Raw genomic sequence first — 25473 nt, 5'->3', positions numbered from 1 at the left:
AAGAAGTGCCGATTGATGGAGAGGTACCGAAATAGACATAGGTTCATATGGTACTGTAGGTGGAGGTGGAGGCAGTGGGACATGATAGCTCTATCCAAATATTGGTTGGGGCACAACATAATGACTGGATGGTCCACTAGATAATGCCAGAGGCAAATTGAGGCTGTGCCTAAGTGTGCAGAACCCCTCGCTGTGGTGTGTGGTGGTAAATGTAGTGCGCTTAGTGGAAGCAGAAAGGATGGTGCGGTGGAAGATGAGGGAGGGATGGGTGGGGGCCCAAATGGATTAGTGATAGATGTTGTTGTGGAAAACACGGTTGGTTTCTTTTGTCCATTAAATGCATTAGATGAAGATGCACCTACTTCAAATTGACCATGAGAAATAAAATCATTTGAATGAAAGGGAAGGGAAGGAATACTTACAAGTTCTTCTTTCAACTTCTTACCTAGTTTTGAGTTCATAAAGAAATACTTGTCTTCCTCATAACTTAGAAACCAAAGGTTATTTTGAAGAGTGCCTTCTTGATGAGCATGTCCCTTGATCCAACAAAAAATACAAATTAGTTGGCATAGAATTTGACATAGTAGGGTTTATATGTGGCATTGGAGAAAAGAAGTACTGTGGAAGTAGTGTAACCCGAGCCAGGTTCCACTTGCAGATGGCCAGTTTGTAGTGGAGTGTGCACCGAATCTAAAGGAGATAGCTTAGGCTTACCTTCAACCTCCCATTGAGCCCTCTGCATAAGGATGAGATCATACTTAGTGGCGGAAATCTAATATGGTCTGTGGACTCCATGGTATGGTAGTTTAATAGTTCTTTGCCCATGTCAAATCGGACAATAACAAGCTTGTGCCAGAAGTGGTGCAACAATGGAAGCATAGACAAGTGCTGAAATAAATTGCTGAACACAAGATGGAAGAGAAAGGAAACAAAAGAATGAAAGATCAAAAGAACAAAATAATAAAAGAACGTTACAAAGGAAGAGAACTCAGAGATGTGCTCAAGAATTGGAATCCATATACCAAACACGATAATGACATGTACAACAGTGAGTCACTGGCTGTGTGGGCACCGGCATTGGCTCCTCTCTCCAACAAGAAGGCCACTTGAAGAATGATGACGAATGAATGAGAGGAGGAGCCACTAAATAAACAGGCCCAAAAGATGCCAAACATGGTAGCTGATTGATGAGTAATAAATGCCTAAATAATCACTAATATGACCAGTGTAAAATGCCTAAAATACCCAGTAATGTCAAGGATAACCCAGACTCACACATGAGCTGACTAGAGTGCTAACACCCTCTCTTAGATCATGGGTGATTTGATACAGTACAATGGGACAATGATAATCATATACAACAAAGAACCACCAGAGTAGAACCATGGATACCCAAGTAGTGGGTGATCAAGCCACCACCAAGGTGCCTTGGAGAGAACTTGACGTCAATGTCGATTGTACCACCTCCCGAAAATAGAGAAGAGTCATGATAGATCTTTGTGTCTGCCAACAATGTCTCACAATAGCATATAAGACTATCTTGTCAAAAATGCCTTTGAAAATATGTGACCATGGATTCCCCGCCTTTGGCCAAGACCGCCAAAGTGTTGTTAGCATTCGAGTCATCCCCTGGACAGGCTGTGTTAGGGTTTTTGCACAGGTAGGGTTTGGTACAGCAGACAGATTACAGAGCCACGGCAGCAGCCAACAGAGTACAATGCCACATCAGCAGCCAGCCACGTCAGCAGATTGCGTAGGTGCCATGTGGCAGCCTGCAGTGGAGATGGACAGTTTTTTTGGCATTATTTTATTGCAGCCGGCTGCATTTAATGCAACCGACCTGTTTATTTTATGCATTTTATTTCTGATTTATATAGCAGTCCTCCAGCACATTGTTGGTACATTATTCAGTGATTTCAGATTCTGATCTTGAGATCTGTTGGTTGAGACAGACTGTGCTCGGGCTGATGGAGATCGAGGTCATCAAGTCGGAGACATATGCAGATATTTCCTCTGCTCCCTTGTGTATTTCTGCACTCTTATACAGCATACTACACCGCAGATTTTTTGCTTTTACACTCCTTTTCTCTCTCTCTCTTCTCTCTATGTTCACTCTCTCTCAGTCTTTGTCCTATGCTTCTGCATCGCTGCACTCTGACATGGTATCAGAGCGGTGAAGATGGACTGACTGAGGGCTAAACCTATCTAAAGAAGAGATTTCAGCACGACACAAGGCTGCGTTTCCAGGTTTCGAGGGCAAGCGGGAGGGTTGCGCATCGGATCAAGGCTGAAGCAAGCGTGGGCGTGTGGAAAAGGAGTCTAATTGGTGAATTTGCTGTAGGTAATTGCTGTTCAAAGGGGAGGAAGGCTGCGTTTGAGGCCTTCCATTCCAGATTTTACATTTTCATCGCCTCCGGCAGGTGAAGAAGGTTTGGGTAGCAAAGGAATCAGTCCTAGAAGGCTGTGTTTTCACAGTCAGAGGGGGCTGCTTTTGCGTTTGTGCAGGTATTGCAGGCTAACATCTCTACAGAGATTGATTTGGAGTTCTAGGCGATCATGGACAGGAAGGTGCCTGTCCTATCGGCTCTTCCAATGGATCAAAAGCTTGATGGTGACAATTACCGCATTTGGCGGGTGATGATGTTGGCCATTTTAGCGTCTTATGATTTGGCGGAATTGGTGATGGAGGAGATTAACAGGCCCTCGGTGAGGGATGAGTCTAAACTCTCTTCCAATGCTCGTGTAGAGTTGACCAAGGCCCAGTCTCATCAGGACAAACTGAATGCTAGGATTCGATCTTTTCTGTTTCTGTTTTGCACCACAGCTGTGATAGCTCACATCGAGCACTTGACGGTGGCTCGTGAGATATGGCTGGAGCTCGACCAAATATACAATTGGATGACCCTGATGAAGAGGGTTTATTTGGAGTTGCAGATGCGGACTTTGTCCGTGAATAAGTCTTCTTCGCTTGGGAAACACATCAGCAAGCTTCGACAGCTTCAGATGCAGGTTCAAAATGCGGGGAAGCCTATTTCCTTCGAAGACATGACTATCACTTTACTATCCTAGTTGCCGTCATGATTCGGTACTTTTTATTCCACTCTTATTACTTCAAGGCGGGAGTCGACTCTTTGGTGGGAAGAGTTGGTTCCTATGGTCTTGGACCAGGAGGAACAATTGAAGGGACAGAATGCTTCCAAATCAGAGGCATTGGTTGGTCAAGCCTCTGAAAAGAAGGGGAAGGACCAAAAGAAGAAGAAGTAGGACAACAAATCCAAGAAGGACAAGGAGAAGGAATTGACTTGTCATATTTGTGGAAAGACCGGTCACTGGAAGAAGGATTGCCCCAACAAAAACAAGAAGAATACCAAGAAGAAGGACACGAAGGACTCTGGAGCGGTGGCTGCACCCTCATTAGCTGCTTTTCTACACTTTGCAGTCAACGAGGACTCTACACCGACAACTTCTAATGCTGCGATGACAGCTCCCCAAGCTTGAGAGTGGATTGTGGAAAGTGGTACCTCACAACATGTGACTCCTCCTTCCGTTGGTGTTGCCCATTTGCGACCTTTGCGTGGGTAGATTCTCATTGGAAACAGCTCTTCTGTGTCTATTGCTGCGAGGGGTGAGATGCAGCTTATTCCAGATAGACGTGGTGGTACCCACACCTCTGAGGTGTTGCATGTGCCAGGATTGGGGTATCATTTACTTTCGGTTCATAAGATTTGTGCTCTTGGTCTCTTGGTGGAAATTGACAGTGATACTGTTCGAGTCCTTGATCGTGGATCGAGGAAGGTTCTCTCTGCAGGGTATGAGGAGAATGGAGTCTACAAATTGAAGTCTTCTTCAGCTCTTACTTCTCTTCTTCTTACTTCTTAGACACAATCTGAGCTATGGCATGCTCGGTTTGGCCACCTGAACTACGAGTACCTTCGGAAGGCGTTGCGAGGGTCGTTTGTCCGAGGCTTGCCGAACATAGTGGTGAGCCATCAGCCATGTGTCTCCTGCACTCGTGGGAAACTGCATCGGGATGCAATTTCCAACAAAGCTTCTAGGAGGACTACTTCACCCATGGAGCTTGTATCTACGGATCTTTGTGGCCCGATGAGGATTGAGTCCCTGAAGGGGAGCTTGTACTTCATGTTGATTGCAGATGACTACAGCAGGATGACTTGGGCCTATTTCTTGACTTTGAAGTCGGAGGCTTTCTCTCATTTCAACGATTGACTTCTCTTTGAGGAGAACTATTCTGGCCGGCGATTGAAGACCTTGCATTCAGACAAGGGAGATGAATTTATGCATAATGAGTTTGCTTGTTTTTGTGTAGATAGGGGCATTCACCAAGAGTTTGCTAACACCAATACTCCCCAGGAGAATGGCATTTTGGAGCGGAAGAACCGAAGTGTGATTGAGATGGCACGCACCATGATGGAGCACTGACAGACACCTTAGTTTTTGTGGGCCAAGGCAGTGGCTACTGCAGTTCACATCCTTAATCGATCTCCCACTTCGGCCGTTGACAGGATGACACCTTTTGAGGCTTACTTCAGGACTAAGCCTGATGTCTCTTATTTCAGGATCTTTGGGTGTGACGCTTATGTGCACATTTGGAAGACGTAGCGTGATAAGTTCGAGGCGGCTTCTCGACGATAGGTTTTTGTTGGCTATAGCTCCCAATCCCAAGGTTATCATTTGTTTGATCCCGTTAAGCAGGATGTCTACACGAGCCGAGATGTGCAGTTCGTGGAAGTACCGGCCACAGAGGGGGGTGAGGAGCACCCCATCCTTGGAGATCCAGGGGAGAGTTGGGCTCCCAAGTCAGTTCCTTTGGAGCCAGAGCCTCTTGATGGAGATTCTTCTTCGGATTCAGTCTTCTCTTTCATCGGCCACCCCCAAGGAGCTTCTGCCGGTGGATGTTCCTGAGTCTTCAGCAGATGGAGAGCGATGGGGAGAGGTTCGTCCTCCTCCTTGTTGGGCCCGTGACACCCTCTGAGATTTAGGGATCGAGGGGGTCCTTGAGGAGTGGGAACCGCAGGATGGACTGCGGAGGTCACGGAGGAACCGGACACATTCTTCAGAGCTTGTCTGCTCCAACTATTGTTTACTGACCTGTGTTATGCAGGATCGAGAGCCCACTTTAGTGAAGGAGGCTTTGCAGTCTGATCATTGATGGAAGGCCATGGAAGCCGAGTTGGAGGCTATTGAGAGGAATGGCACTTGGTCTCTTGTGCCTCGTCCCTCTTACAAGAAGGTGATTGGTATTAAGTGGGTCTTCAAGACGAAGTACCTTAGCGATGGTTCTTTGGACAAGCACAAAGCTCGCCTTGTTGCTAAAGGTTTTGCTCAGCGTCTAGGCATTGATTTCCATGATACTTTTGCTCCCACTGCTCGATTTGAGCTGTTCTTGCCTTGGCTGGCCATAGGAGATGGCCTGTTTATTAGTTGGATGTGAAGTCGGCCTTTTTGAATGGTGACTTGCAGGAGGAGATCTATGTTGAGCAGCCTCCTAGCTTTGGATCCTCGGATGGGATAGTTTACAAGTTGAAGAAGGCCTTGTATGGCCTCAAGCAGGCTCCGCGTGCATGGAACGAGAAGATTGACTCATTTCTTCAGTCGAAGTTGGGATATTGGCGCTCCAAGGCAGATCTGCAGCTTTATGTGCACACTTCTGAGGTTGGTCATGTGTTGTTCGTGTTATATGTTGATGATTTGATTTTGATAGGGGATCATGCACAGAAGGTCCGAGAGATCAAGACAGCTTTACATTAGGCATTCGAGATGACGGATTTAGGGCTTCTTCATTTCTTCTTGGGTCACGAGATTTATCAGTCTCAGAGGGGGATTTTCATCTCTCAGCAGAGGTACATTCAGGAGCTCTTGGTGACTTTTGAGATGGAGACTTGTCGTTCCATTACTACTCCTATGGATCTAAATTGGAAGGCCACTTCACACTCAGATTCTCTCTAATGGATGCTTTACCCTACTGTCAGTTGATTGGATCCTTGATTTGGCTTCTCAACACTTGTGTTGATCTTTGTTTTGTTGTGGGTCTTTTGGCAGGGTTCATGACGGAACCCAAACGGGTGCATTGGCAGGCTGCCTTGAGGATTCTTCGGTATTTGAGGGGGACCTCTGACTTAGGGATTTCTTATCCCACAAGTACAGATGCTTCAAATCTGGTTCTTGCAGGTTGGAGTGACTCGGATTGAACTGGCGATGTGGACCACCGACGGTCTACTACAGGCTACTGTTTTATCTTGGGTACAGGTGTTATTTTTTCCAGGAACTACAAAACCCTCGGGCTGTTTCATGTAGATCTCCTCATCAATGTCACCATGCAGAAATGCTGTTTTCACATCAGCAGTGAGAGCAAAAAGCACACGTAGTGTAGTCATCTTCACGACAGGTGAGAAGACCTCCTGGAAGTCAATCCCTTCCTTCTGTGCATACCCTTTGGCAACCAATCTTGCCTTGTACTTGGGTTTTCCATCAACTGTCTTTACTTTGTAAACCCATTTGTTTGGAAGAGGCTTTCTTCCTTTGGGCAACGACACAAGATCCCAAGTATCATTAGCATACAGAGATTTAATCTCTTCCTGCATAGCTAGCTCCCACTTATTGATGAATCTGCATGACTTAGCCTCTTTATATGTCAGAGGCTCACCCTCATCAGTAAGCATCACATAATGCAAAGAGGGGTCATACCTATGTGGCTGCCTTCTTAGGTGTGTAGACCTGCGTACCCAATGATCTACATCCTCAGGAATCGGATCTACATCTGGAGGCATGTTATTTTCAGCATTTATTGGCTGCTGTAAGCCATTTTCAGCATGCTGTTCATGCTGTACAGCACCTTCATTTTCATTTCCAGCACCTGCATTTTCATAATCAGCAAGTCTATCTTGCTGTCCATGACCTCCCTGTGCTTCTATTTGCTGTTCATCATCATTTGGCTCAAAGATAACCGGCTGATCATCAGTTTCAGCTTGTGGTATAGCACCATGAGGCTCATCATCTGAAGTAATTGGTGGCTGCGAATTCTGAAATTTGACCTTTTTCATGTCTTCATCAGAGGCTAAAGTACTTTTCAGCAACTTTGCCTCATTAAACACAACATTACGGCTGCGAACAATTTTCTTGGACTGAGGTAGCCACACTCTATAGCCAAACTCACCCTCATCACCATAGCCCATGAAAATGCCTTTGATGGATTTCGGGTCAAGTTTATTCCTCAGCTCATTTCTAACATGCACAAAAGCATCACAGCCAAATATTCGTAAATGGTCATATGAGGCCGGTTTGCCAGACCAAACCTCCTCAGGAATGCCATTATTTAGGGACCTGTTTGGAGAGCAGTTGCAAATGTGAACCGCGGTTTTAAGTGCCTCTCCCCAAAATTCACGAGGGAGATTAGCAGTGGACAGCATGCACCACACTCTCTCACATAGAGTCCTATTGTATCTTTCAGCCACACCATTTGAAGAAGGGCTGTAAGGGGCTGTAAGCTCCCTCTTGATCCCATGCAAGTCACAAAAGGACTTAAATTCATTAGACGTGAACTCACCTCCATTATCAGTTTTCAAGCATTTCAACTTTCTACCTGTCTGAGTGGTCACGAATGCATGAAAAGTTTTACAGCAAACACTTCACTTTTCTTTTTCAACAAATAAACCCAAATCTTCCTGGAACAATCATCAATAAAAGAGGCAAAGTATGCAGCACCATCCAATGATTTCACAGGCATGCTACATACATCCGAATGCACTAAGTCCAAGACATTTGACTTACGGGAGACACCAGAGTAAAAGGAAATTTTCATTTGCTTTCCAAACTGACAGTCATTACAAAAATCAAGTTTAGAGCCTTTTCCATCAACCCTCTTCAAAGAGGTAAGGACATCAAGTCCTTTCTGGCTCATATGGCCTAATCTCTTATGCCATAACTCCAAATGACAGCCAATTTCAGTAATTGCAAGAAACTTGCCATTCAAAGCTTTACAGTGCAAACAATACAAAGTGCCCTTCTTGGTTCCTTTAGCAATCAGCATGGAACCCCTTTTTAATTTCCACAAACCACCACCAAACAGTGTGGTGTAACTATGCAAGTCAAGCTGTCCAATAGATAGTAAACTCTTCTTGATGCCAGGCACATATCTGACATCTTTCAACACAAGTTCTTGCCCGTTATCCAAAGACTAGTGTATGGTGCCAATTCCATCAATGCTGCAAGCATGATTATTTCCAAGGTAAACCTTGCCATAACAGCCTGCATCAAAAGTAGCAAAGCACTCCAAGCATGGAGTCACATGGAAAGAGGCACCAGAGTCTACAATCCAAGTGTGAGTGACACCATCATCAACTGACAAAAGTGCATCAATCACATCAGCCTTGGTGATCTGCATATCCTCCATATGACATGCAAGGGCATCATAATCCACTGCACATAATACATCAGCCTCTGCATTCGAGAGCTCCTCTATGATAACACTGGAGGCCACATTGGCCTTTTCCTTGCCTTTGCTTGCCTCAGATGCATTTGTCTTTTCCTCTTTCTTCTTTTTGTCTCCTGCATTTTTCTTTTTCTCTTGTTCCTTCTTGTAATACATGCAATCAGGCTTCTTGTGGCCCTTCCGACCACACTGATAGCATGTAACATCACTCTTTTCTTTTCCTTTGCTCTTGCTCCTGCTTCTCTGTCCAGCATTTGCATTTTTCTTTTCAGCCCTGCCTTTAACATTATAAGCTGAGTTGCTGCCTTCTCCACTAGACTTACGTCTAATTTCTTCATTTAAGATCGAACCCCTCACACCATCATATGTGAGATTGGGGTTATTGCTGAGAGAAACAACCAAAGTCTCCCAAGAGTCAGGCAATGTCATGATCAAAAAGATCGCCCTCAACTTATCATCAAAATCCAAACTTGCATCCTTGAGCTGATTTAAAATGCTAGTAAATGCACTCGGGTGCTCAGCTGCAGGCTTGGACTCATCCAGCTGCATATTCACCAACTTGCGCATTAAATGCACCTGATTAACAGGTGTGGTGATCTCATAGGTAGTCTTCAACTTCTCCCATATTGCATGACCAGTGTCTAAACCCTTAATGTCTGTGAAAATGTCATCAGTGACACCCATCTTTATATAAGCCACAGCCCTTTTATTGACTTTGGCCCAATCTGCCTCAGACATTTGTACGGGTTTATCTATTTGCAAAGCATCCTCACAATCCTTTAAGAAACAGTATGCCTTGCATACGATCTTTCCAAAGATCAAAGCCCTGACCATCAAATCGCTTGATTTCCATCAAACTTTTAATGTCAGAACTGGAAGAAGTTGCAGCCATTTTATCACAAGTACAAGTGTAAAAGCACTGAACTGCAAGAGCACAAGCTAAATCAGCAAACACACTGCTGTTCTTGCATAACCAGCAATAATCCTCTACTGTTTTGACATAAACCAGCCACTGCACAGGCAAATAATGCAGAAATTTATCAAATTCTGCACAAAATCCCAAATTTCCAGGTCCAAATGTGCGCAAATGTCAGCCAAACTGACTCAGCTGAGCAAAATTACATCAATACATGAAAAGCCCCAATTTTTCTTGGTCCAATGCCAAGAAATTTTACTCGGATGAGCAAAATTCCAACAAATTTGAAAAACCCCCAAATTAATTGAGATCAATGCGAACAATGTCTGCAATTTCTGACACAGATGTCACTGTCAAGCATAAATAGCATCAAACCTGGGAAAAGCCCTAAATTTCCAGGTTCAAATTTGACCAAATCTGAGAACTGTGCTTGCGCGCGCGAACTCCCGTTAGTGGCAAAGGGGTTGCTTGTAGTAAACCTTAGAAAATTTTAAAAAATTTTTGGAAGAAAAATGTGTCGAATTTGTAGCCGTTGACCTGCGCTGCCCGTCAGATGCCATGCAGCCTTGCGTGAGCTGTCACCTGCTCAAAAACATGACGAAAACTGCATCGCGTGACCTGTGCAGCCTGCGCCTGGTGCCACGCAGCCTGTCGCTGCAGTTTCGTGACCTGCATTGACCTGTGCAGTGTGCGCCTGGCTGCTCGTGACCTGTTCGTGACTGCCTGCCTGGTCAAAAGTTGACCTATCGCTTGTCTATCAGGCTGTCGTTTGCACAAAACGTGACCTGCAACACTGTCGCCTGACTGTCCAGCACATACACGTGCCTGGAAATAGTGACGACCTGACCTGTATGAGTGACGACTTACTAATTTCTCGCGAGCGAAGAGCTGGTGATGTCTCACGCGGACTTCGAGGAGCGCGAGCACCTTAAGCTGTCTCTGATACCAGTCGTTGGAGCGCGCGGGTAGCGGAAGCGTGAAGATTTGCAGCAAAGGAAGTGAACAGGTGAGTGAGAGTAAGAGTAACGAACAGATTTGGGTGTACCAACAAATGTGTTGGTACACAAAGAATAAAATTTATTTATACTTAGGGCCCGTAAGGGTGCATTCACATGTACAACATAATACACGTGTAAAATACACGGAGGTGAATAAAGGACCTTTACATCCCAACAAAAACGGCTTGTACAAGCAGTCATCCAGCCATGGTTAAGGGCAGGAAACCAAAAACACAGGCTGGTCGAGCATTGAATGCAGCAAACAGACGATTGCAGGCTGAAATCCAGGCGCAGGCTGAAAACGCAGGTTGCTGGTCTGAAAAACGCAGGCATGATCAACAAGGGGATGAAAGACCTGTAATCAAGAGAAAATTGTAGCAGGAACCAATATCTTGCAATCTGATACCATGTCAGAAGTGGTGCAGCAATGGAAGCATAGACCAGTGCTGAAATAAACTGTTGAACACATGATAGAGGAGAAAGGAAACAAAAGAATAAAAGAACACTGCAAAGGAAGAGAACTAAGAGATGTGCTCGGGAGATGGAATCCATATACCAAACATGATAGTGACACCTACAACAGTGAGTCACTGGCTGTGTGGGTATCGGCATTGGCTCCTCTTTTCAACAAGAAGACCACTTGAAGAATGATGATGATTGAATGAGAGGAGGAGAAGCCACTAAATAAACAAGCCCAAAATATACCAAATATGGTAGCTGATCGGTCAGCAATAAATGCCTAAATAATCACTAATATGACCAGGGTAAAATGCCTAAAATACCCAGTATGTCAAGCATAGGCTAGACTCACACGAGTCGACTAGACTGCTAATAGCTTGGAGGTTCACTCTTGATGGTTTCTGTCCATGTTTGGATATGGAGATTGGAGTGGTGGTGTGAATGTGTTCGAAGTCATCAGACCCTTTTGTTGTTTCTGCTTGTATGGATGAGCTTTTTGATCAAGGGCCAAGGTTTCTTAGAGAGTACCTAGTTTTGATACCATGTGAACAAATGCTCTAAATGCAGAAAACACAAAACCAATTGTATGACAAAGCACAAACTAATAAACATAGAACACAGTTAGGGTTAGGGTAACTTAGAGACAATGAATACAATGAATAATGAAGTGAATGACTACTGAATATACAACGTTCATGCAGCAAAGAGACTATACAGCGAATATTGAACCTCAAACTCTTGTATCTTCGGGATCAAGGCAAAGGTTATGAGTTGGAGAGAGTGTCATACTCCAAAATGGATCCCGAAACATAGCAAGGCAGCCTCTTTGTGTTGAAAACTAGCAAACACAGCCAAAGAGGTTGGATCCAATGTAGATAGGCAGTGAGGAGAGAGAAAGTCTATAAATGCAAGTACTTGAGGAGAGAGAAATTGCACGATAGCTAGAAACAATAGACGACCATACAGGAAGTGTAGACAACAACTCGAGGAGAGAGAAACTCAACAAACACAAGGTTTTGGATGATGGTGACAGTGCTTGATTGATGGCAACAGCTCTAGATGATTAAGTCAATAGCAAACACAATGTTTTGATAGTAGGGAACAAGTCCAGGGTACCAAGTGACAGCTCCTAGATGTAGGTGATAGCTCTAGGATGCAGGCGGGTGGAGACAAAGGCTAGAATTAGGTACTAGATGATAGCATACAACAAGGGGAAGGTCTGACCGTGATGTCTTCCATGAACGAGGCGTGGGCAGTAGAGATACAGCTTGTGAAACCTGCAAAAACGAGATTGAAGGAGGGTGGTGGGCTGCTATCAGAGTGTAGCGAATGAAGAAGCATATGGACAAGATAGAAAGAAAATGAACACGAGAGAAAGGGAGAGAAAAGAGACCGAAGAACATAGGAATTTGTAGTCAATGAATGCTGAAATGAAGAGGGCAGATATATAAGGGCTATAGGCGTATCTCCTCAAGTTGTATCTCTCCCGTCAGCACCTGGAAAAAAGTGAGTGGGGCAGATTGCAAATTGGGCCTAAATAGGAGAAAAGAATGCAATAAAATACTGCAGTTGGCTGATAAAAAACTAGCCGACCTGACCAAAACCAGTCGACTACTATACAATGGAATAAAATAATGAGCGATCGGTCCTCCAACTACCATGTGGCATTATCGCTTGCTTGAGAAACTGCCCGCACACACTGTTTGCTGAAAATGCCTATTGATTTCCAGGAATAATGAGGTAATGCCGTCCAAGAGTACCTCCAAGAGAATTGACTGTTAGTAGGATTGTAAGCCCATGTGTGAGTTTGTGTGTGCCAGATGGGCTAGGCATTTTAGTCCATATCTTAGGCATTATTTTTGTGTGGCATTTGTAGCATTTTATGCTTGTCAGCCAAATGCTGGCCGACTAGCTGTCATATTTGGCATATTTTGGGCCTATTTATTTAGGGGCTCCTTCTTCTCATTCAGTCATCATCATTCTTTAGGTGGTCTTCTTGTTTCTTCTAGCATTTGCCTAAATGCTTCTCGACTATGTGATGGTCGTGGAGACTCACAATGTACCCTACCCTCTGCCCAGAGTTCTTTTTCCAAACAATTGAGCATGATCAATATCAATACAAAGCTATCCTTTGCACACATTGTTGCCCCATGCAAGCATCACATGAGATTCCATGTCTTTTATATCCTTCTTAGAATTTACAATAGCCCGATTACCGCAGTCATCCACATCTTGTTACTCATTGCAATTTGTATTTTGGGCTTGCCTATGGGAGTTTTCACCTCTATTTTTTTGCATTGCATGAGAACTAAATTGAGCATATCCAGTAGGGAGATCTTGAGGTGGATGATTATATTATGCGTGACATGAAGCATCCTCCTATAAGTTGATGAATAGGATTTAAATGATGCAATCATGTATCAAGCTTTAAGCATGAGCATGTGCTATTTAGCCTTTAGGGCACGTGGGAGTCTTCAGCTGAGACTTAATTGCTGAGTGTACATTATATACTCCTTTTGACATTTTTCTGTTCTTAGGTCCTAGTCCATTGGCTTTACTAAATTTCTTAGTTTGTACTGTTTCTTGTAGTCTTTGGTCCAAGTACTCATTATTCAATGTTTATTGTTGGAGTGTAGTCTTTATATCATATGGTATTTTGCAATCACCATTTGGAATTATTACTTCTACTCTTCGATTTGAGTATTCATTGTTTTTAACTATTTTCAACTTGCATTGCTAATGTATGTTTTAGATGTGACATTTTAGGAAGGCGTTTGAGTTAAGGTATCATTTAGTTTCTTTATACATTAGTTCAATTATGTCTAGAAAATATATAATTTTTAAGTCCTTATCTTGGTCCCGATCCCTTGTCCCCTTGTCTTCCCCATCTTCATTCCCATCCTTGGTGACTATGGACTATTCCCTTTGATGAATGGGAGTCATGAAGCCAATCTTGTGGAGGAGTTGTAGGACTATGCGCTATTGTCGATGAGGCAAGGTCTCTTGGAAGATGAGATTGTCGAAGAAGACTCCTCCACTTGATGGATGTGCATGATGTAGAGCAATTTGTGTGCACATGCATTGTATGTCAGAGAGCATAGCAACAAAGAACATGTTGCTTTACATTTGGAAGTTTTGAAACGCTTCTATGAGTGGAAAACTTGAGGTTTTTTTGACCAAAAAAGAAGTGAAGCTTGACTTTAGGAAAATGCTACATGATGCTTCGAGACCTTAATCTGAGCCGTTTTTTGTCCTTCCACCCTCTTCCCGTCACTCTGATTGCTCTATCATGCAGGCGCATGCATTGTATGTCAGAAAGCATAGCAACGAAGAACATGTGCTTTAGGTTTGGAAGTTTTGAAACGCTTCTATGAGTAAAAAATTTGAGGTTTTTTTGACAAAGAAGGAAGTGAAGCCTGACTTTAGGAAAATGTTACATGATGCTACTAGACATTAATTCAGGCCTTTTTTTCCTCCTCCTTTGCTCCTCCCATCTTTCTAATTGCTTTATCATGCCTAGATAGTAGATGCTTCTTAGTTCACTAGGCCTTTAAGTAGCAGCCTCCCCCTCTAAGCTGCCACCTCCTATGTTCATTATTTTAGTTCTTTTTTTGTGATATGTATGGATCATAGTATAGTTCGTCTGTCCAAAGACTGATATGTATGAATCATAGTATAGCTCCTCTAAAGCTTGTCCAAAGACTAAACTTTGAGATGAGTCAATAATGGATGCACAACGCGCTATCTCAAATAAGTCTCATGGAGCTGCAACAGGGAAGGAGAGCCTTTGAATGACAGCAAAGCAGGTTGTGATAGATGGCAACAATCACATGTAGCTGAGGATGCTGGGTGGCAAAGTGATGGCAGCAAGGTAGAGTGTCTGCCAACAAACGGCAGCAACCAAGATGTCGATGCACATGGCTGGCTGCAAGGCAGCACCTTTGGATGGTGAAGATGGGGATAGAAGATGATGGTAAGAATTGTGGATACACCAAAGAAAGAAAAGAAAGAGTGGTGTGCACATTGGTTCCTTTTATAGAACAAGTTGGAGCTGGATATTTGCCTTTGTAGCATATTCTTGAGGTGCATGGGCCATACTTTGCAGAAAAGGCAAGCATCGGAGTTAAGCCCATGTAGGGGATGGAAAATTTACACTAGATAGTGCATGGTGTATACCAAAGAAAAACTGATCATGGTGGAGGGATGAATTGCAGCAATCCAATGATCCTATTGCTATCTTGGTGGTTCAGGATCATAGTAGCAGATGAAGCTTAACTCTCACAGAAGAGAGCAAATGAAAGTGTATAGACATGATTAAATCACTTCGTGTCACTAAAAGAGCTCGTTTGATGTCTTAAGTGTCAAAGAAAACCATGCCAGGTATTTAGAAACAAGGCTTTGAGAATGTAGTTAATGGGTTCGAAAAGAGCTAAGATAGTAAAATGAAGAATGTGTTCAGTGTGAATGCAATTCATTATTTAAGAGAGAAAGAGAGAATGCATCTATGCAAACAAGTCTTAAAGTTTAAGCACTATATAAGAGGGCTTCACTTTCTATCTTATTCATTGCGATTTCAAATTTCTTGCTATGTAGGAAAGATGGCTGCAAAGAATGCTTTTTGGGGCTGTTTTAATGAGCAGAAATTAGCCAAAAAAAAGAAGAAGATGAATTACAGGCAAGTTTTTGTAGCTCAACAATGCCGAGACTATCTTGTTGGAAAGAAAAGAGGAGAGAGAAAGAGTGACGAGAGAGAAACGCTAGAAATATAAAAAAGAAGAGAGAGAAGCTATGAAAACTGAGTGCAAGCAGGTGAGATGAGAGATAGTTATTGTATATTGATAAAAGATGCTAAAAATTACACGTCTCAACTTTTATACATGCATTAGTGTGACAAGGTATTATTAATAACTCTCTCTCACTAATATATATATTTCCAACTTCTTACAATCCATCCCTGCCCAAAGGTTTTTTCCCACAAAAACAAATTTACAATGGCAAAGAAGGATGGATGAAAAAGAGAACTCCTTTGATTTCAGCTATACAAAAGATTAGTAATGAAACAAGTGCTGAAGAGTTATTTGTTGAAATGAAGACATAAAGAAAAGCCTTTGCCATATATATAATTTGGATGTCTTGAAAAGGAATTGGAACCTTCAAATCTTTAAGAAATAGACTCTGTAAAGAATAGACAGCTTGCCCTAAAAAATAGGTCATGTTGAAGAAAATTGCCATAACTTTTGATAGAAGTATCCAAATAGAGTGTGCCACATATCAAAATGTAGCTATTGAAGAATATTTTGATGCTATATAGGTGGCAAAATTCTAAAAAGTAGGCAAAGTAAAATCTGTTCTAAAACAGACTGTGTTGAGATTCTGTTTAGAGTACAATTGGCTCACACGTGACTATGTCTTAACAACCAATGCATCTCGTAGGTAGGGAAACTCATTGTCACGAGGGCGTGAAAATTTGATGCTTTGCTTATGTTTAATTGACATTCGATTAAAGGTTTAATCAAATGTGCAATTAAAAGATGCACATGTGTTGCACGTGTGAGGTGCAAGCTACTTTTTCACAGTTGAAGGCCGAAGGACCCTGTGAAAAAGATGGGTGTCAAAGGCAAAAGTTGTAACAAGTTACACTTGTTAGATTCTAGGTGAATTTTGGTGTCAGTTTGCCCCTAGGACCATTAATTGGCCATTAAGTGTCAGTGGTGACACTAGGGACTAGGCATTAATTAATGGATTAATGCTTGTTCAAGAGTCGATTAATACATGGGATCACATTGGGAACCATATGGCCTAGCCAATTAATTTTTGGATAGGCAAGGCCAATTTTCTGGACATGGATTAAGGGTTCAATTAATTTTCAGAATTAATTAATTCTGAAAATTAATTAAATGGTTGGAAATTGCTGAAAATGGATTAAGAAAGCTGCGACTTAGCAAACCTTTCCCATGGAAGTGGGGAAAAGGCTAAATAGGGCTTTTGGTGTTAATTTGTCCCTAGGACCATTAATTGGCCATTAAGTGTCAGTGGTGACACTAGGGACTAGGCATTAATTAATGGATTAATACTTGTCCAAGGGTCGATTAATACATGGGATCACATTGGGAACCATATGGCCTAGCTATTAATTTTTGGATGGGCAAGGCCAATTTTTTGGGCATGGATTAAAGGCTGAATTAATTTTTAGAATTAATTAATTTTGAAAATTAATTAAATGCCTGGAAATTACTGAAAATGGATTAAGAAAGCTGTGACTTGGCAAAACTTTCCCATGCAAGTGGGGGAAAGGCTAAATAGGGCTGAAGGGAGAGGGAAATATCGTTTTTTCATTTTGGAGCGGTTGGACTGTTGCTGCCAGCTTTTGGGGCCATTTCCCAGTCATTCGAGACCATTTTGGTGATGGAGATTGCATATTCTTGACCTTGGGAAGCTGGCAATTGCTGCTGCTGATGTACTTTCTCTTGAAGATCACAGTCTCTGATGCTCCTATTGTTGTTGGTGCATCCGTTTAGGGGTGGTACAGTAGGGAAGCAGCAGATTTTGATCAGTTCTTCACGACAAATCTCAGAATTTTCTCTCTCTACAGCATTCTCTCAACTCCTTCAGCCTATGCTCAGCCATTCTCAGCAATTCTTAGCCATTCGGAGGAGATCTAGGCCATTTTTGGTGGGCTGATCTGTAATTTCTGTAGTAAACCCTTATTTACAGCAGAAATTAGGGTTTAGCAGCCACCGTGGGATCCGTGCCAGAGATTGAAGGCTCAAGGGACTGAAATCAGTAGTTGATAATTGAAGATTATCAAGGGATTTCAGGAGCCAACCCATCTCAAATTGATTTGGGGCAGCATTTGGCCAGCCAAGGGTCAAATTGGAGAAGAAGTCCTGGGTGAATCAAAGGGCAAATGACCCAAAAGGCTTGCGGGTCATTTATGACAGTAAGAGCAATTGGTTAATAGGAGGAGATTGAAGAATCTCGAGTTGTACTCCTTCCAATTGAATGAAAGCTAAAGAAATACCGCAAGGGGCGCCAATTTTGGGGCCAATAGGGTGTTTACTGTTCAAGAATGTTATGGTAAAGTGTGTATTTCATTTTATGTGCATTTATTTATTGCTGTAATTAACTCTTAAATCAGGTTATCACCACCCATTCCAAGAAGGAAGGCCGATTTCACTCATCCAAAATGGAATTTGGCCTCTAAGAAGCTTCCTCAAGTGTGAAACTCTTCCACTTGATCAAATACTCAATGATGGAGCGAGAGTGAAGCTTTTTTTCATGTTGACCTATGATCAAATGTTCAAAAGACTTACTTAGAGATGTGTGATTGGCATCATATGGATCTAGAACACCAAACATGGGATTGATGAGAACTTGGACAAGCACAAGGCTAGGCTCATTGACAAGGACTGCCCCAAAAGAATGGATTGGACTATGACAGATATTTGTGGCAAGAGCTCGAATGACTACTATTCAAATGATAATAGCCTTGGCTACTTGTCAATCATAGGTGGCTCGTTTACTAGATGGATGTACTTAAGATTTCTGGAATGGTGTTCTTCAAGAGGAGATTTGTAGTATTTCAAGCTCAAAGTGTGTGCCTAGCATTTAAGTGAAAACTCTTTATGGCTTGAAATAGGTACCTTGAGCTTGGTACCAATGGATTGACTACTTCTCCTTATAGCATGGATTTTGGGGGTTGGATTACAACCTTGACCTCTATTGTAGATATGCACATGATTTGATGGCTTAGTATCTTGCACGTGGATGTTATGATCTTTACTAGGAGTCACAACAAGTGCATTGCTCATACATCATTTCTTTCTTGGGCTAGAGGTTTTGAGGATCACAAAAGTGAAAAAAACGTGTGGTCAAGTTGCTGTCAACCTTTTATAGACTGCGTGTAGGGCTCTTTCTTGCTCCATGGACTTGGGATCCACCTTGTCATAATGTATGCTGAGTGCATTGTTAGATGTTAGGTACAAGAGTGTAGTCTTGCCATTGATTTGACTCATCTATACCAGCTTAGTTGTTTCTACATAATTTCTATCTTGATTGTGCTACTTGCAAAGGCAATTGTATTCTCATTGGAAGCCTACATTGCGGGTATGATGGTACTTATAGGCCACTTGGGCACATGGGCTTATGCATGGAGAAGGGGTCTCAGTGTTATGTTGAAGGGATTTAGATTGGGGAAGTGATATACACATAGATACTATATCTTTTTGTTTTACCTTGGGATCACATGCATCATTGTGTGAGACAATTAATAATTCTTCAGCATAGATAATCAGAGGTGCTTGGCCATAGCGAGTAACCCTATGTGCATGTTGTCAGAGCTGCTTGCCCATAGCTAGTGAATCCTGTTAACAAACGTGTGTCTTGTATCGTCATCTCTTGCTTGTGAGCCTTAGTCTGAGTTATATGGGGACATTAGGAGCTTTGACATTGTTTTTGTTTGTCATTTTATGTGCATTAGGCACTTTAGGTGGAGGGTATATTAGTATATTTCTTTATGGGCAACGTAGGCTGTCCTCGGCACACACATTACGGGCCTAACCACTTTAGTATCAGTTGTGGCCCCAATTTGCTTATATAAAAGTGCCTTGTCCCCTCACTCTTATTTCAATTATCGATCCTTTCTGATCAGCCAGCCCTCCTCATTCTCTCTTCCCCTTGCTACCTTTTAGCTCCGACGCTGATGCATAGAGCTGTGTGTTGGGGATGAGTGTTGCAACCTTGTATCCTTCAGCCATTTCATACAGATTGTTCCTTTTCTCACTTGCGTTCTCTTTCTATCTCCTCCTCCATGTTTGGTTTCCTTTTCAATGCGCACTCTCACATGGTATCAGAGCTACGAATGGGAGCTGGAGTTTCTTTGAAGAGGAGCAACCTATCTGCCATATCCAACAAGGTGGGGTCTACAACATTCCTGCAAACCTGCGTTTACTGTGCTGCAGAGCAGGGTGGCCTGTTTTCCTCACTCCTCCCTGTTGCATTTGGAGCTGCACCCACTTCTGTACCCTGCATTTCAGGCTGAGGAAATCTCCTCTTTGCTAGGCGGTATCAACTTCAACTTGAAGACTACTATTTCTGCAGGAACAGACCCCTAATCCTCTGCATTTTGCACCAGCCAGTTTTCTGTATGCTTTGTTTTGGGCCTGTTCAACTTTCTTCTACCTAGGCGATAGTCATCTGATGTGGTCGGTCTCATATCAGGCCTGGATGGCATCTTATTGACCAGGGTGGCATCCAACCAGGCTGGGTGGCCTGTTTTCCTTGGCTGATGACTGCAGGGCTGACTCTTAGATCTGCGTTTTTGTGCAGACTTGTGTTTCTTAAGTAGGATACTTAGGTGGATAGACCCTTCTATTGCTTCATTTACTGGATACGCCTGTGTTTTGAGTTGGGAACCTCTTTTGGGTGCTAATGTCATCATTTGCTGAACTTGCAGCCACTTCTAGGCATCAAATTGTCACCTCTCCTACCTCAGATACTCCCCATCTTTATTGATTGTACATCAGCCTTTTTGATGAGCAGATTGACAGACCTTGCACAGGCGGAGAACATCTAGTGGAGCACCTATTTTCTTCTGTTTCTTGCAGGTAATCTTGAAGGACATGTATGGCATACGTGTATGTTGTGGGGGATTGTGTAGATTGACCACTATGCTATCATTCTCTCCCTTCATATTCTTTCAAGGTTTCTAATCCCTAATTGGTAGTGATGTCACTCTCTCTTTAGGTGATTGTTGTTGAGAAACCACTTCTTCAGTTTACACACTTCATTTAGGGTTTCGCATTGATAGCCCCAATAAGGGTTGGTGTCCACATTTTTGCCTCTTTTTTAGTGGACTCCCACATAGTGGTGCGCCACCCTAGACAACTTATGCCTATAAATAGGCAGTTACTTCATTCATTCTTTACTCCTACCACCACTCTTCAATCATTTTTCACCCCCTCTTCCTTCGTCATTAGACACTCTTCCCTTCACCAGCCCCTTGCATTGCCCTCACACTCCTTCAGGAGGACATTGCGGCTTGTGGCCCGTGGCGGCCTTCACCCTTCCTCTTTTGCTTCAGGTGCCCTGTTCTAGCATCAAACCTTGTGTTTGGAGCATCATCTGGTGTCACTCGTTTGTTACACAGGTTGTTGGCATCTGCGCTTTCACAGCTTGGCTTCTCCTCAATCACATGGTGTCACTTGTCTGTCGGGAGGTTGCTTGGACTTTTGTTTTTGCAACCCAGCTCATCCTCCATCATATGGCGTTAACATTTGGGCTGCTTTCCCTACGTTTGATGGCTTTGACACTCTGGGATTTATGTTTTGCTGCCCAAGTCACTCCTCGGCATTAGAGGATTGTGGTTCGCTCCCTTGATAGTTGATGATCATCTTCCACATCTTTGACAACATTAGAGGATTGTGGTTCGCTTTCTTGATAGCCGTCTTTTACCTTCTACTCATTACTTCAATAGCCCACTACCCGAAGGAGTGCGTTTCACTCGTTTCACTGCGCAGGTTTCCCACAGGTGCTGGCGCGTAATTTAGAGAGGACAGTGCAGTTATCTTCTAAGCTTTGGCTCCGTTGTATCATCTTTTTTTCTCATAGCATGTTTCAGTGCATCATCATCGTGTTTTTTTTGTGTTTCTGAGTTTCTATTGTCTTTGTACTTGCTGTACACACTTTGTGTTACTCCCTGCAAAACCTACTAGTTTGCACACTTACTTGTTTTGACATGGTATAGAGCATACCTCTTATTTTGACACGGTATCAGAGTATGCTTGTTATTTTTGACATGGTATCAAAGCGCATGAGCTCAGAGAGCTAAAGATCCATAGATGGTGATCATCTTCTACATCTCCAACATCATTAGAGGAATGCGGTTTGCTCCCTTGACAGATGTTTTTCATTTTTCAGTGATCACTTCGATAGCCCATTGCTCGGAGGATTGCGTTTCGCTCCCTTCAATGTGTAAATTCCACAGGTGCTGCCGTCTGATTTAGACAGGACAGTGTAGTAATCTTTTGAGCTTCCGCTCTATTGTATCAGCTTTTCTTCTCATAGCATGAATCAGTGAATCATCACCGTGTTTTTCTTGTGTTTCTGAGTCACTCTTCTCTCTTAGTGTTTGCCGTACACACTATGTTACTCTGCGCAAACCCTACTCTCTCTCTGCACTCACTTATTTTGACATGTTATTAGAGGATACCTCTTATTTTGACATGGTATGAGACCATACTTGTTATTTTTGACACCTCTTCTACCCTCTCTATCTGCATTCGAGAAGCTGGATGGGACAAACTACTCGCTACAATGGTGTAGAGTCAAGTGCATCCTCGACACCTATGACCTTTGGGATTTTGTTGCAATCCCTATATCTTGATCTACCATGGATGATTGGATCGTTGTGATGGTGTGACCTCAGACTTGGTAGCTTTATGGGATCGGTTGAATGCTAGAGCCTGCTTTTCTCTTTTTGAGTTGTGTGGATTTTGTGCTATTGCATGTAAGATGTATCTGCATCCTCGTAGAGGTTTGGAAGAGATTGGTAAGTCTCTACTGGATCCAAACATTTGGGCATTGCGTATCTCTTGACTTGAAGCTACAATAGTTCTTTGTCGTAGATTTTCCTACAATGAGGGATCATATCGACAGGATGGAGGAAATTTGGGATGGGCTTGCATCCCTTGGTCAGGACATTTATTCGGAGGACCTAGTTGTCTCAGATCTTCCATCACGGACTTCTGATTTGCTCTACACCAGTCTTTTCACCTGCTATATACAATAGAATATCACTTGGGAGGAGCTAATCCCATTGGTGCTTGAGTAGGATGTGCATCAGAAGGAGATAGATTCTAGTGGAGCCCGTGCACATAGTCATGCTCTTGTGGCCTTATCCACATGTACAGGACAAGCAAAGTAGAAAAAAGGGAAGAGGTTGGAGCTATCTTTTGACTCTGATACCGATTTTGTTATCCTATGTGTCCTCATTGTGGGAAGGGCTTGCATCCGAAGGGGAAGTGCTAGAAGAAATACCCTCATCCTCATTTGGGAGTGAAGATTGGATCTACATTAGAGTCTCCATCTACCTCTACTTCGTCACTAGCTATCATCACCGAGCTAGTGTTTCTTCACATTCATCAAGTGGAGGAGCCTTCTTTGGTTGTCTTGTCATCTTAACAACTTTGGCTCATCAATAGCGGTGCTTTGAGTTGTATGACTTCTCAAGGAGATTTGGTACATGATCTTTGTCCATCTAAGGGTACAACCAGTGTTGGTGACATCTCATTGGTGGTTGTTAGTGGTGTTGGCACTTTAGCTCTATTATGTGGCCGTCCATCAAGCTCTGTTACAAAGGCCTGACATGTTTTGGACTTGGGCTTCCATGTCCTCTCAGTTTATGGCCTTACTAGACTTGGGACTTGAGTTGTCTTCATTGAGCATTCCGTTTTTGTTGAGGATTCTTCTACAAGAGCCACTCTTGTGACGGGTTGGTAGGAGAAGGGGCTATACATGATATATTCCCCTTGCATGGTTGAGGGTCCTCCAAGGCAGATTTCCATTGCTGCACTTGCTCTTGGTTGTGCACCATCTCTCCCATAGGTTTTATTCCATCCCCCACGTTCGCCTCTGGGTGTTTCCTCGTACCTCCCATCCCTTTCAAAGGGGGACGATATCAGTGATGTGGTTGTAGCTTTCTTGGCTCCTTGTGTTTCAGACGGGTTTTCCTAGGATCTTGAGGAGTTTCTTCAACAACTATAGTCCTCTTTGGGCCTTTTCTTTCTATTTTGACCTCTTTTCTTTGTCATTGAGCCACCATCCCTTGCAACTTGGCCCTTGGTCCTTGTTGTTTCGATGCAGGTTATGGTGTTTGGTTGCTAAGCTTGTACTATGTTTAGAGTTTGACTTAGAGATCATTGTATATACTGAAAGTCTTTGCATTTATTACAAGCCAATAGTACTTTTTCGAAGAATAGACTATGTGAAAGCTGCATTGTATTGTCTATTCAGATAGCCTTGTGAACTGTGTTATATGTGGAAAAGGATTATTGAATTTATGCTTGATTTTTTGGAATAGGTGACTTGAAAACTGCACCTCTAGTTGATGCAACAAAAGTTGCACCAAAGAACGGGCATGCAAACACTTCTGCAGAGGACAATCCCGGGCTAACCTCACCTGCTCCAAACATTCGTGCACAGACTTTCACATTTTGGGATCTAGCTGTTGCGACCGACAATTTCAGGCCAGAGTGTCTGATTGGTGAGGGTGGATTTGGATGTGTATATAAAGGCAGGCTAGAGGATGATCAGGTCAGAACACTTTAAGGTAATGTAAAATTGTCATTGTAAGCATTACTTTGATTTTGTGACCAATTCAATTGTGTCTGTGCAGGTTGTTGCAATTAAACAACTGGATCAAAATGGATTGCAAGGGAATCGAGAATTTTTAGTTGAAGTCTTAATGCTCAGTTTGCTACATCATGAAAATCTTGTGAACCTCATAGGATACTGTGCTGATGGTGATCAAAGGCTTCTTGTATACGAGTTCATGCCCCTAGGATCTTTGGAGGATCATCTACATGGTATGATGCCCATGTGAGGATATTATCTTATGTGTTGCTATTTTGGTTGCTATACTCTGTGGGTTGTTCTAATGTTAAATCTAGGAAGTGATCAAGCACACATTGCTAGCCAACATTCTGGATTTGGATCGGATTGATTGCAGATCTACCACCTGATAAAGAGCCTTTAGATTGGACCACACGCATGAAAATTGCTGCTGGCGCCGCAAAAGGTTTGGAGTACTTACATGACATTGCCAATCCACCAGTCATCTATCGTGATCTAAAATCCTCAAATATTCTTCTAGGGGAGGGGTTTTTCCCCAAGTTGTCTGATTTTGGCTTGGCAAAACTGGGACCAGTTGGTGATAAGACCCATGTCTCTACTCGTGTGATGGGAACATACGGATATTGTGCACCTGAGTATGCAATGACTGGTCAACTGACTCTGAAGTCAGATGTATACAGTTTTGGTGTAGTATTATTGGAGTTGATAACAGGTAGAAGGGCCATTGATCAAACAAGGCCCTCAGGCGAGCACAATCTTGTAGCTTGGGTAAGATCTAATGCTATTAGAGCTAATCTTGGCTATTAGGGTGCTGCAAAAGTTTAAGCTGTCATGATTGCTAACATTTTTGCTTTTACTTGTTATAAAAATGAGTTTATTTACTGGCAGGCTACATGAAGTTAGGAGGCTACTTTTTCTTTATCAATGTTAAATTTGGATTGCTTGTCCTTGAACTTTGGGGTTATCGGGCCATGAGAGTATTTGGCATGTTGTTTCAACTTTCATTCATTCATCTCAGACACAAACTTTGTCATGCACCGCTTTTTGGACTCATATACATTATTGATACTTTGTTTCTTTTATTTCTTTTGATTTCCTCCTTGCAGGAGTCAAGTGTGAGTGGTAAATTAGCACAAGCTTATCCTACTTATCATATAAGTGGTGCATCAGAGGTTATATGTATGGATGCCAGACCTGAAGCCAGCAAACTGTCCAGATAATTGGATTGATAAAGGGCGACTCCCTGCCAAGCTACAGCTTGCAGCCCAAACTTCCAGCCCTTTTTGCACTTCTCCTTGTGT

The 25473-nt window shown here is 42.8% G+C and overlaps 1 protein-coding gene across 2 annotated transcripts in view; it reads left to right on the top strand.

The window, feature by feature from the left end:
* Window positions 1-25473, top strand: part of LOC148010392 (putative serine/threonine-protein kinase PBL7) — a 48677-nt gene that overhangs the window by 5552 nt on the left and 17652 nt on the right. The window contains exons 2-5 of one of the 2 annotated variants that reach the window (XM_087672186.1): window positions 23901-24133; window positions 24216-24405; window positions 24549-24617; window positions 24693-24940. In XM_087672186.1, the coding sequence (XP_087528312.1) occupies window positions 23901-24133; window positions 24216-24405; window positions 24549-24617; window positions 24693-24940 (740 nt within the window). Of the gene's footprint in view, window positions 1-23900; window positions 24134-24215; window positions 24406-24548; window positions 24941-25473 lie in introns of both variants that reach the window. The other variant, XM_087672185.1, reaches the window with a different exon arrangement.

The sequence above is a fragment of the Lygodium microphyllum genome, chromosome 29 (assembly GCF_053477565.2).
Source record: "Lygodium microphyllum isolate KBCC chromosome 29, Lygodium_microphyllum_v1.1.10, whole genome shotgun sequence".
In the NCBI taxonomy this organism is placed as follows: domain Eukaryota; kingdom Viridiplantae; phylum Streptophyta; class Polypodiopsida; order Schizaeales; family Lygodiaceae; genus Lygodium; species Lygodium microphyllum.
The sequence above is the reverse complement of the archived record's forward strand: the minus strand, read 5'-3'. Positions and strand labels throughout refer to the sequence as shown.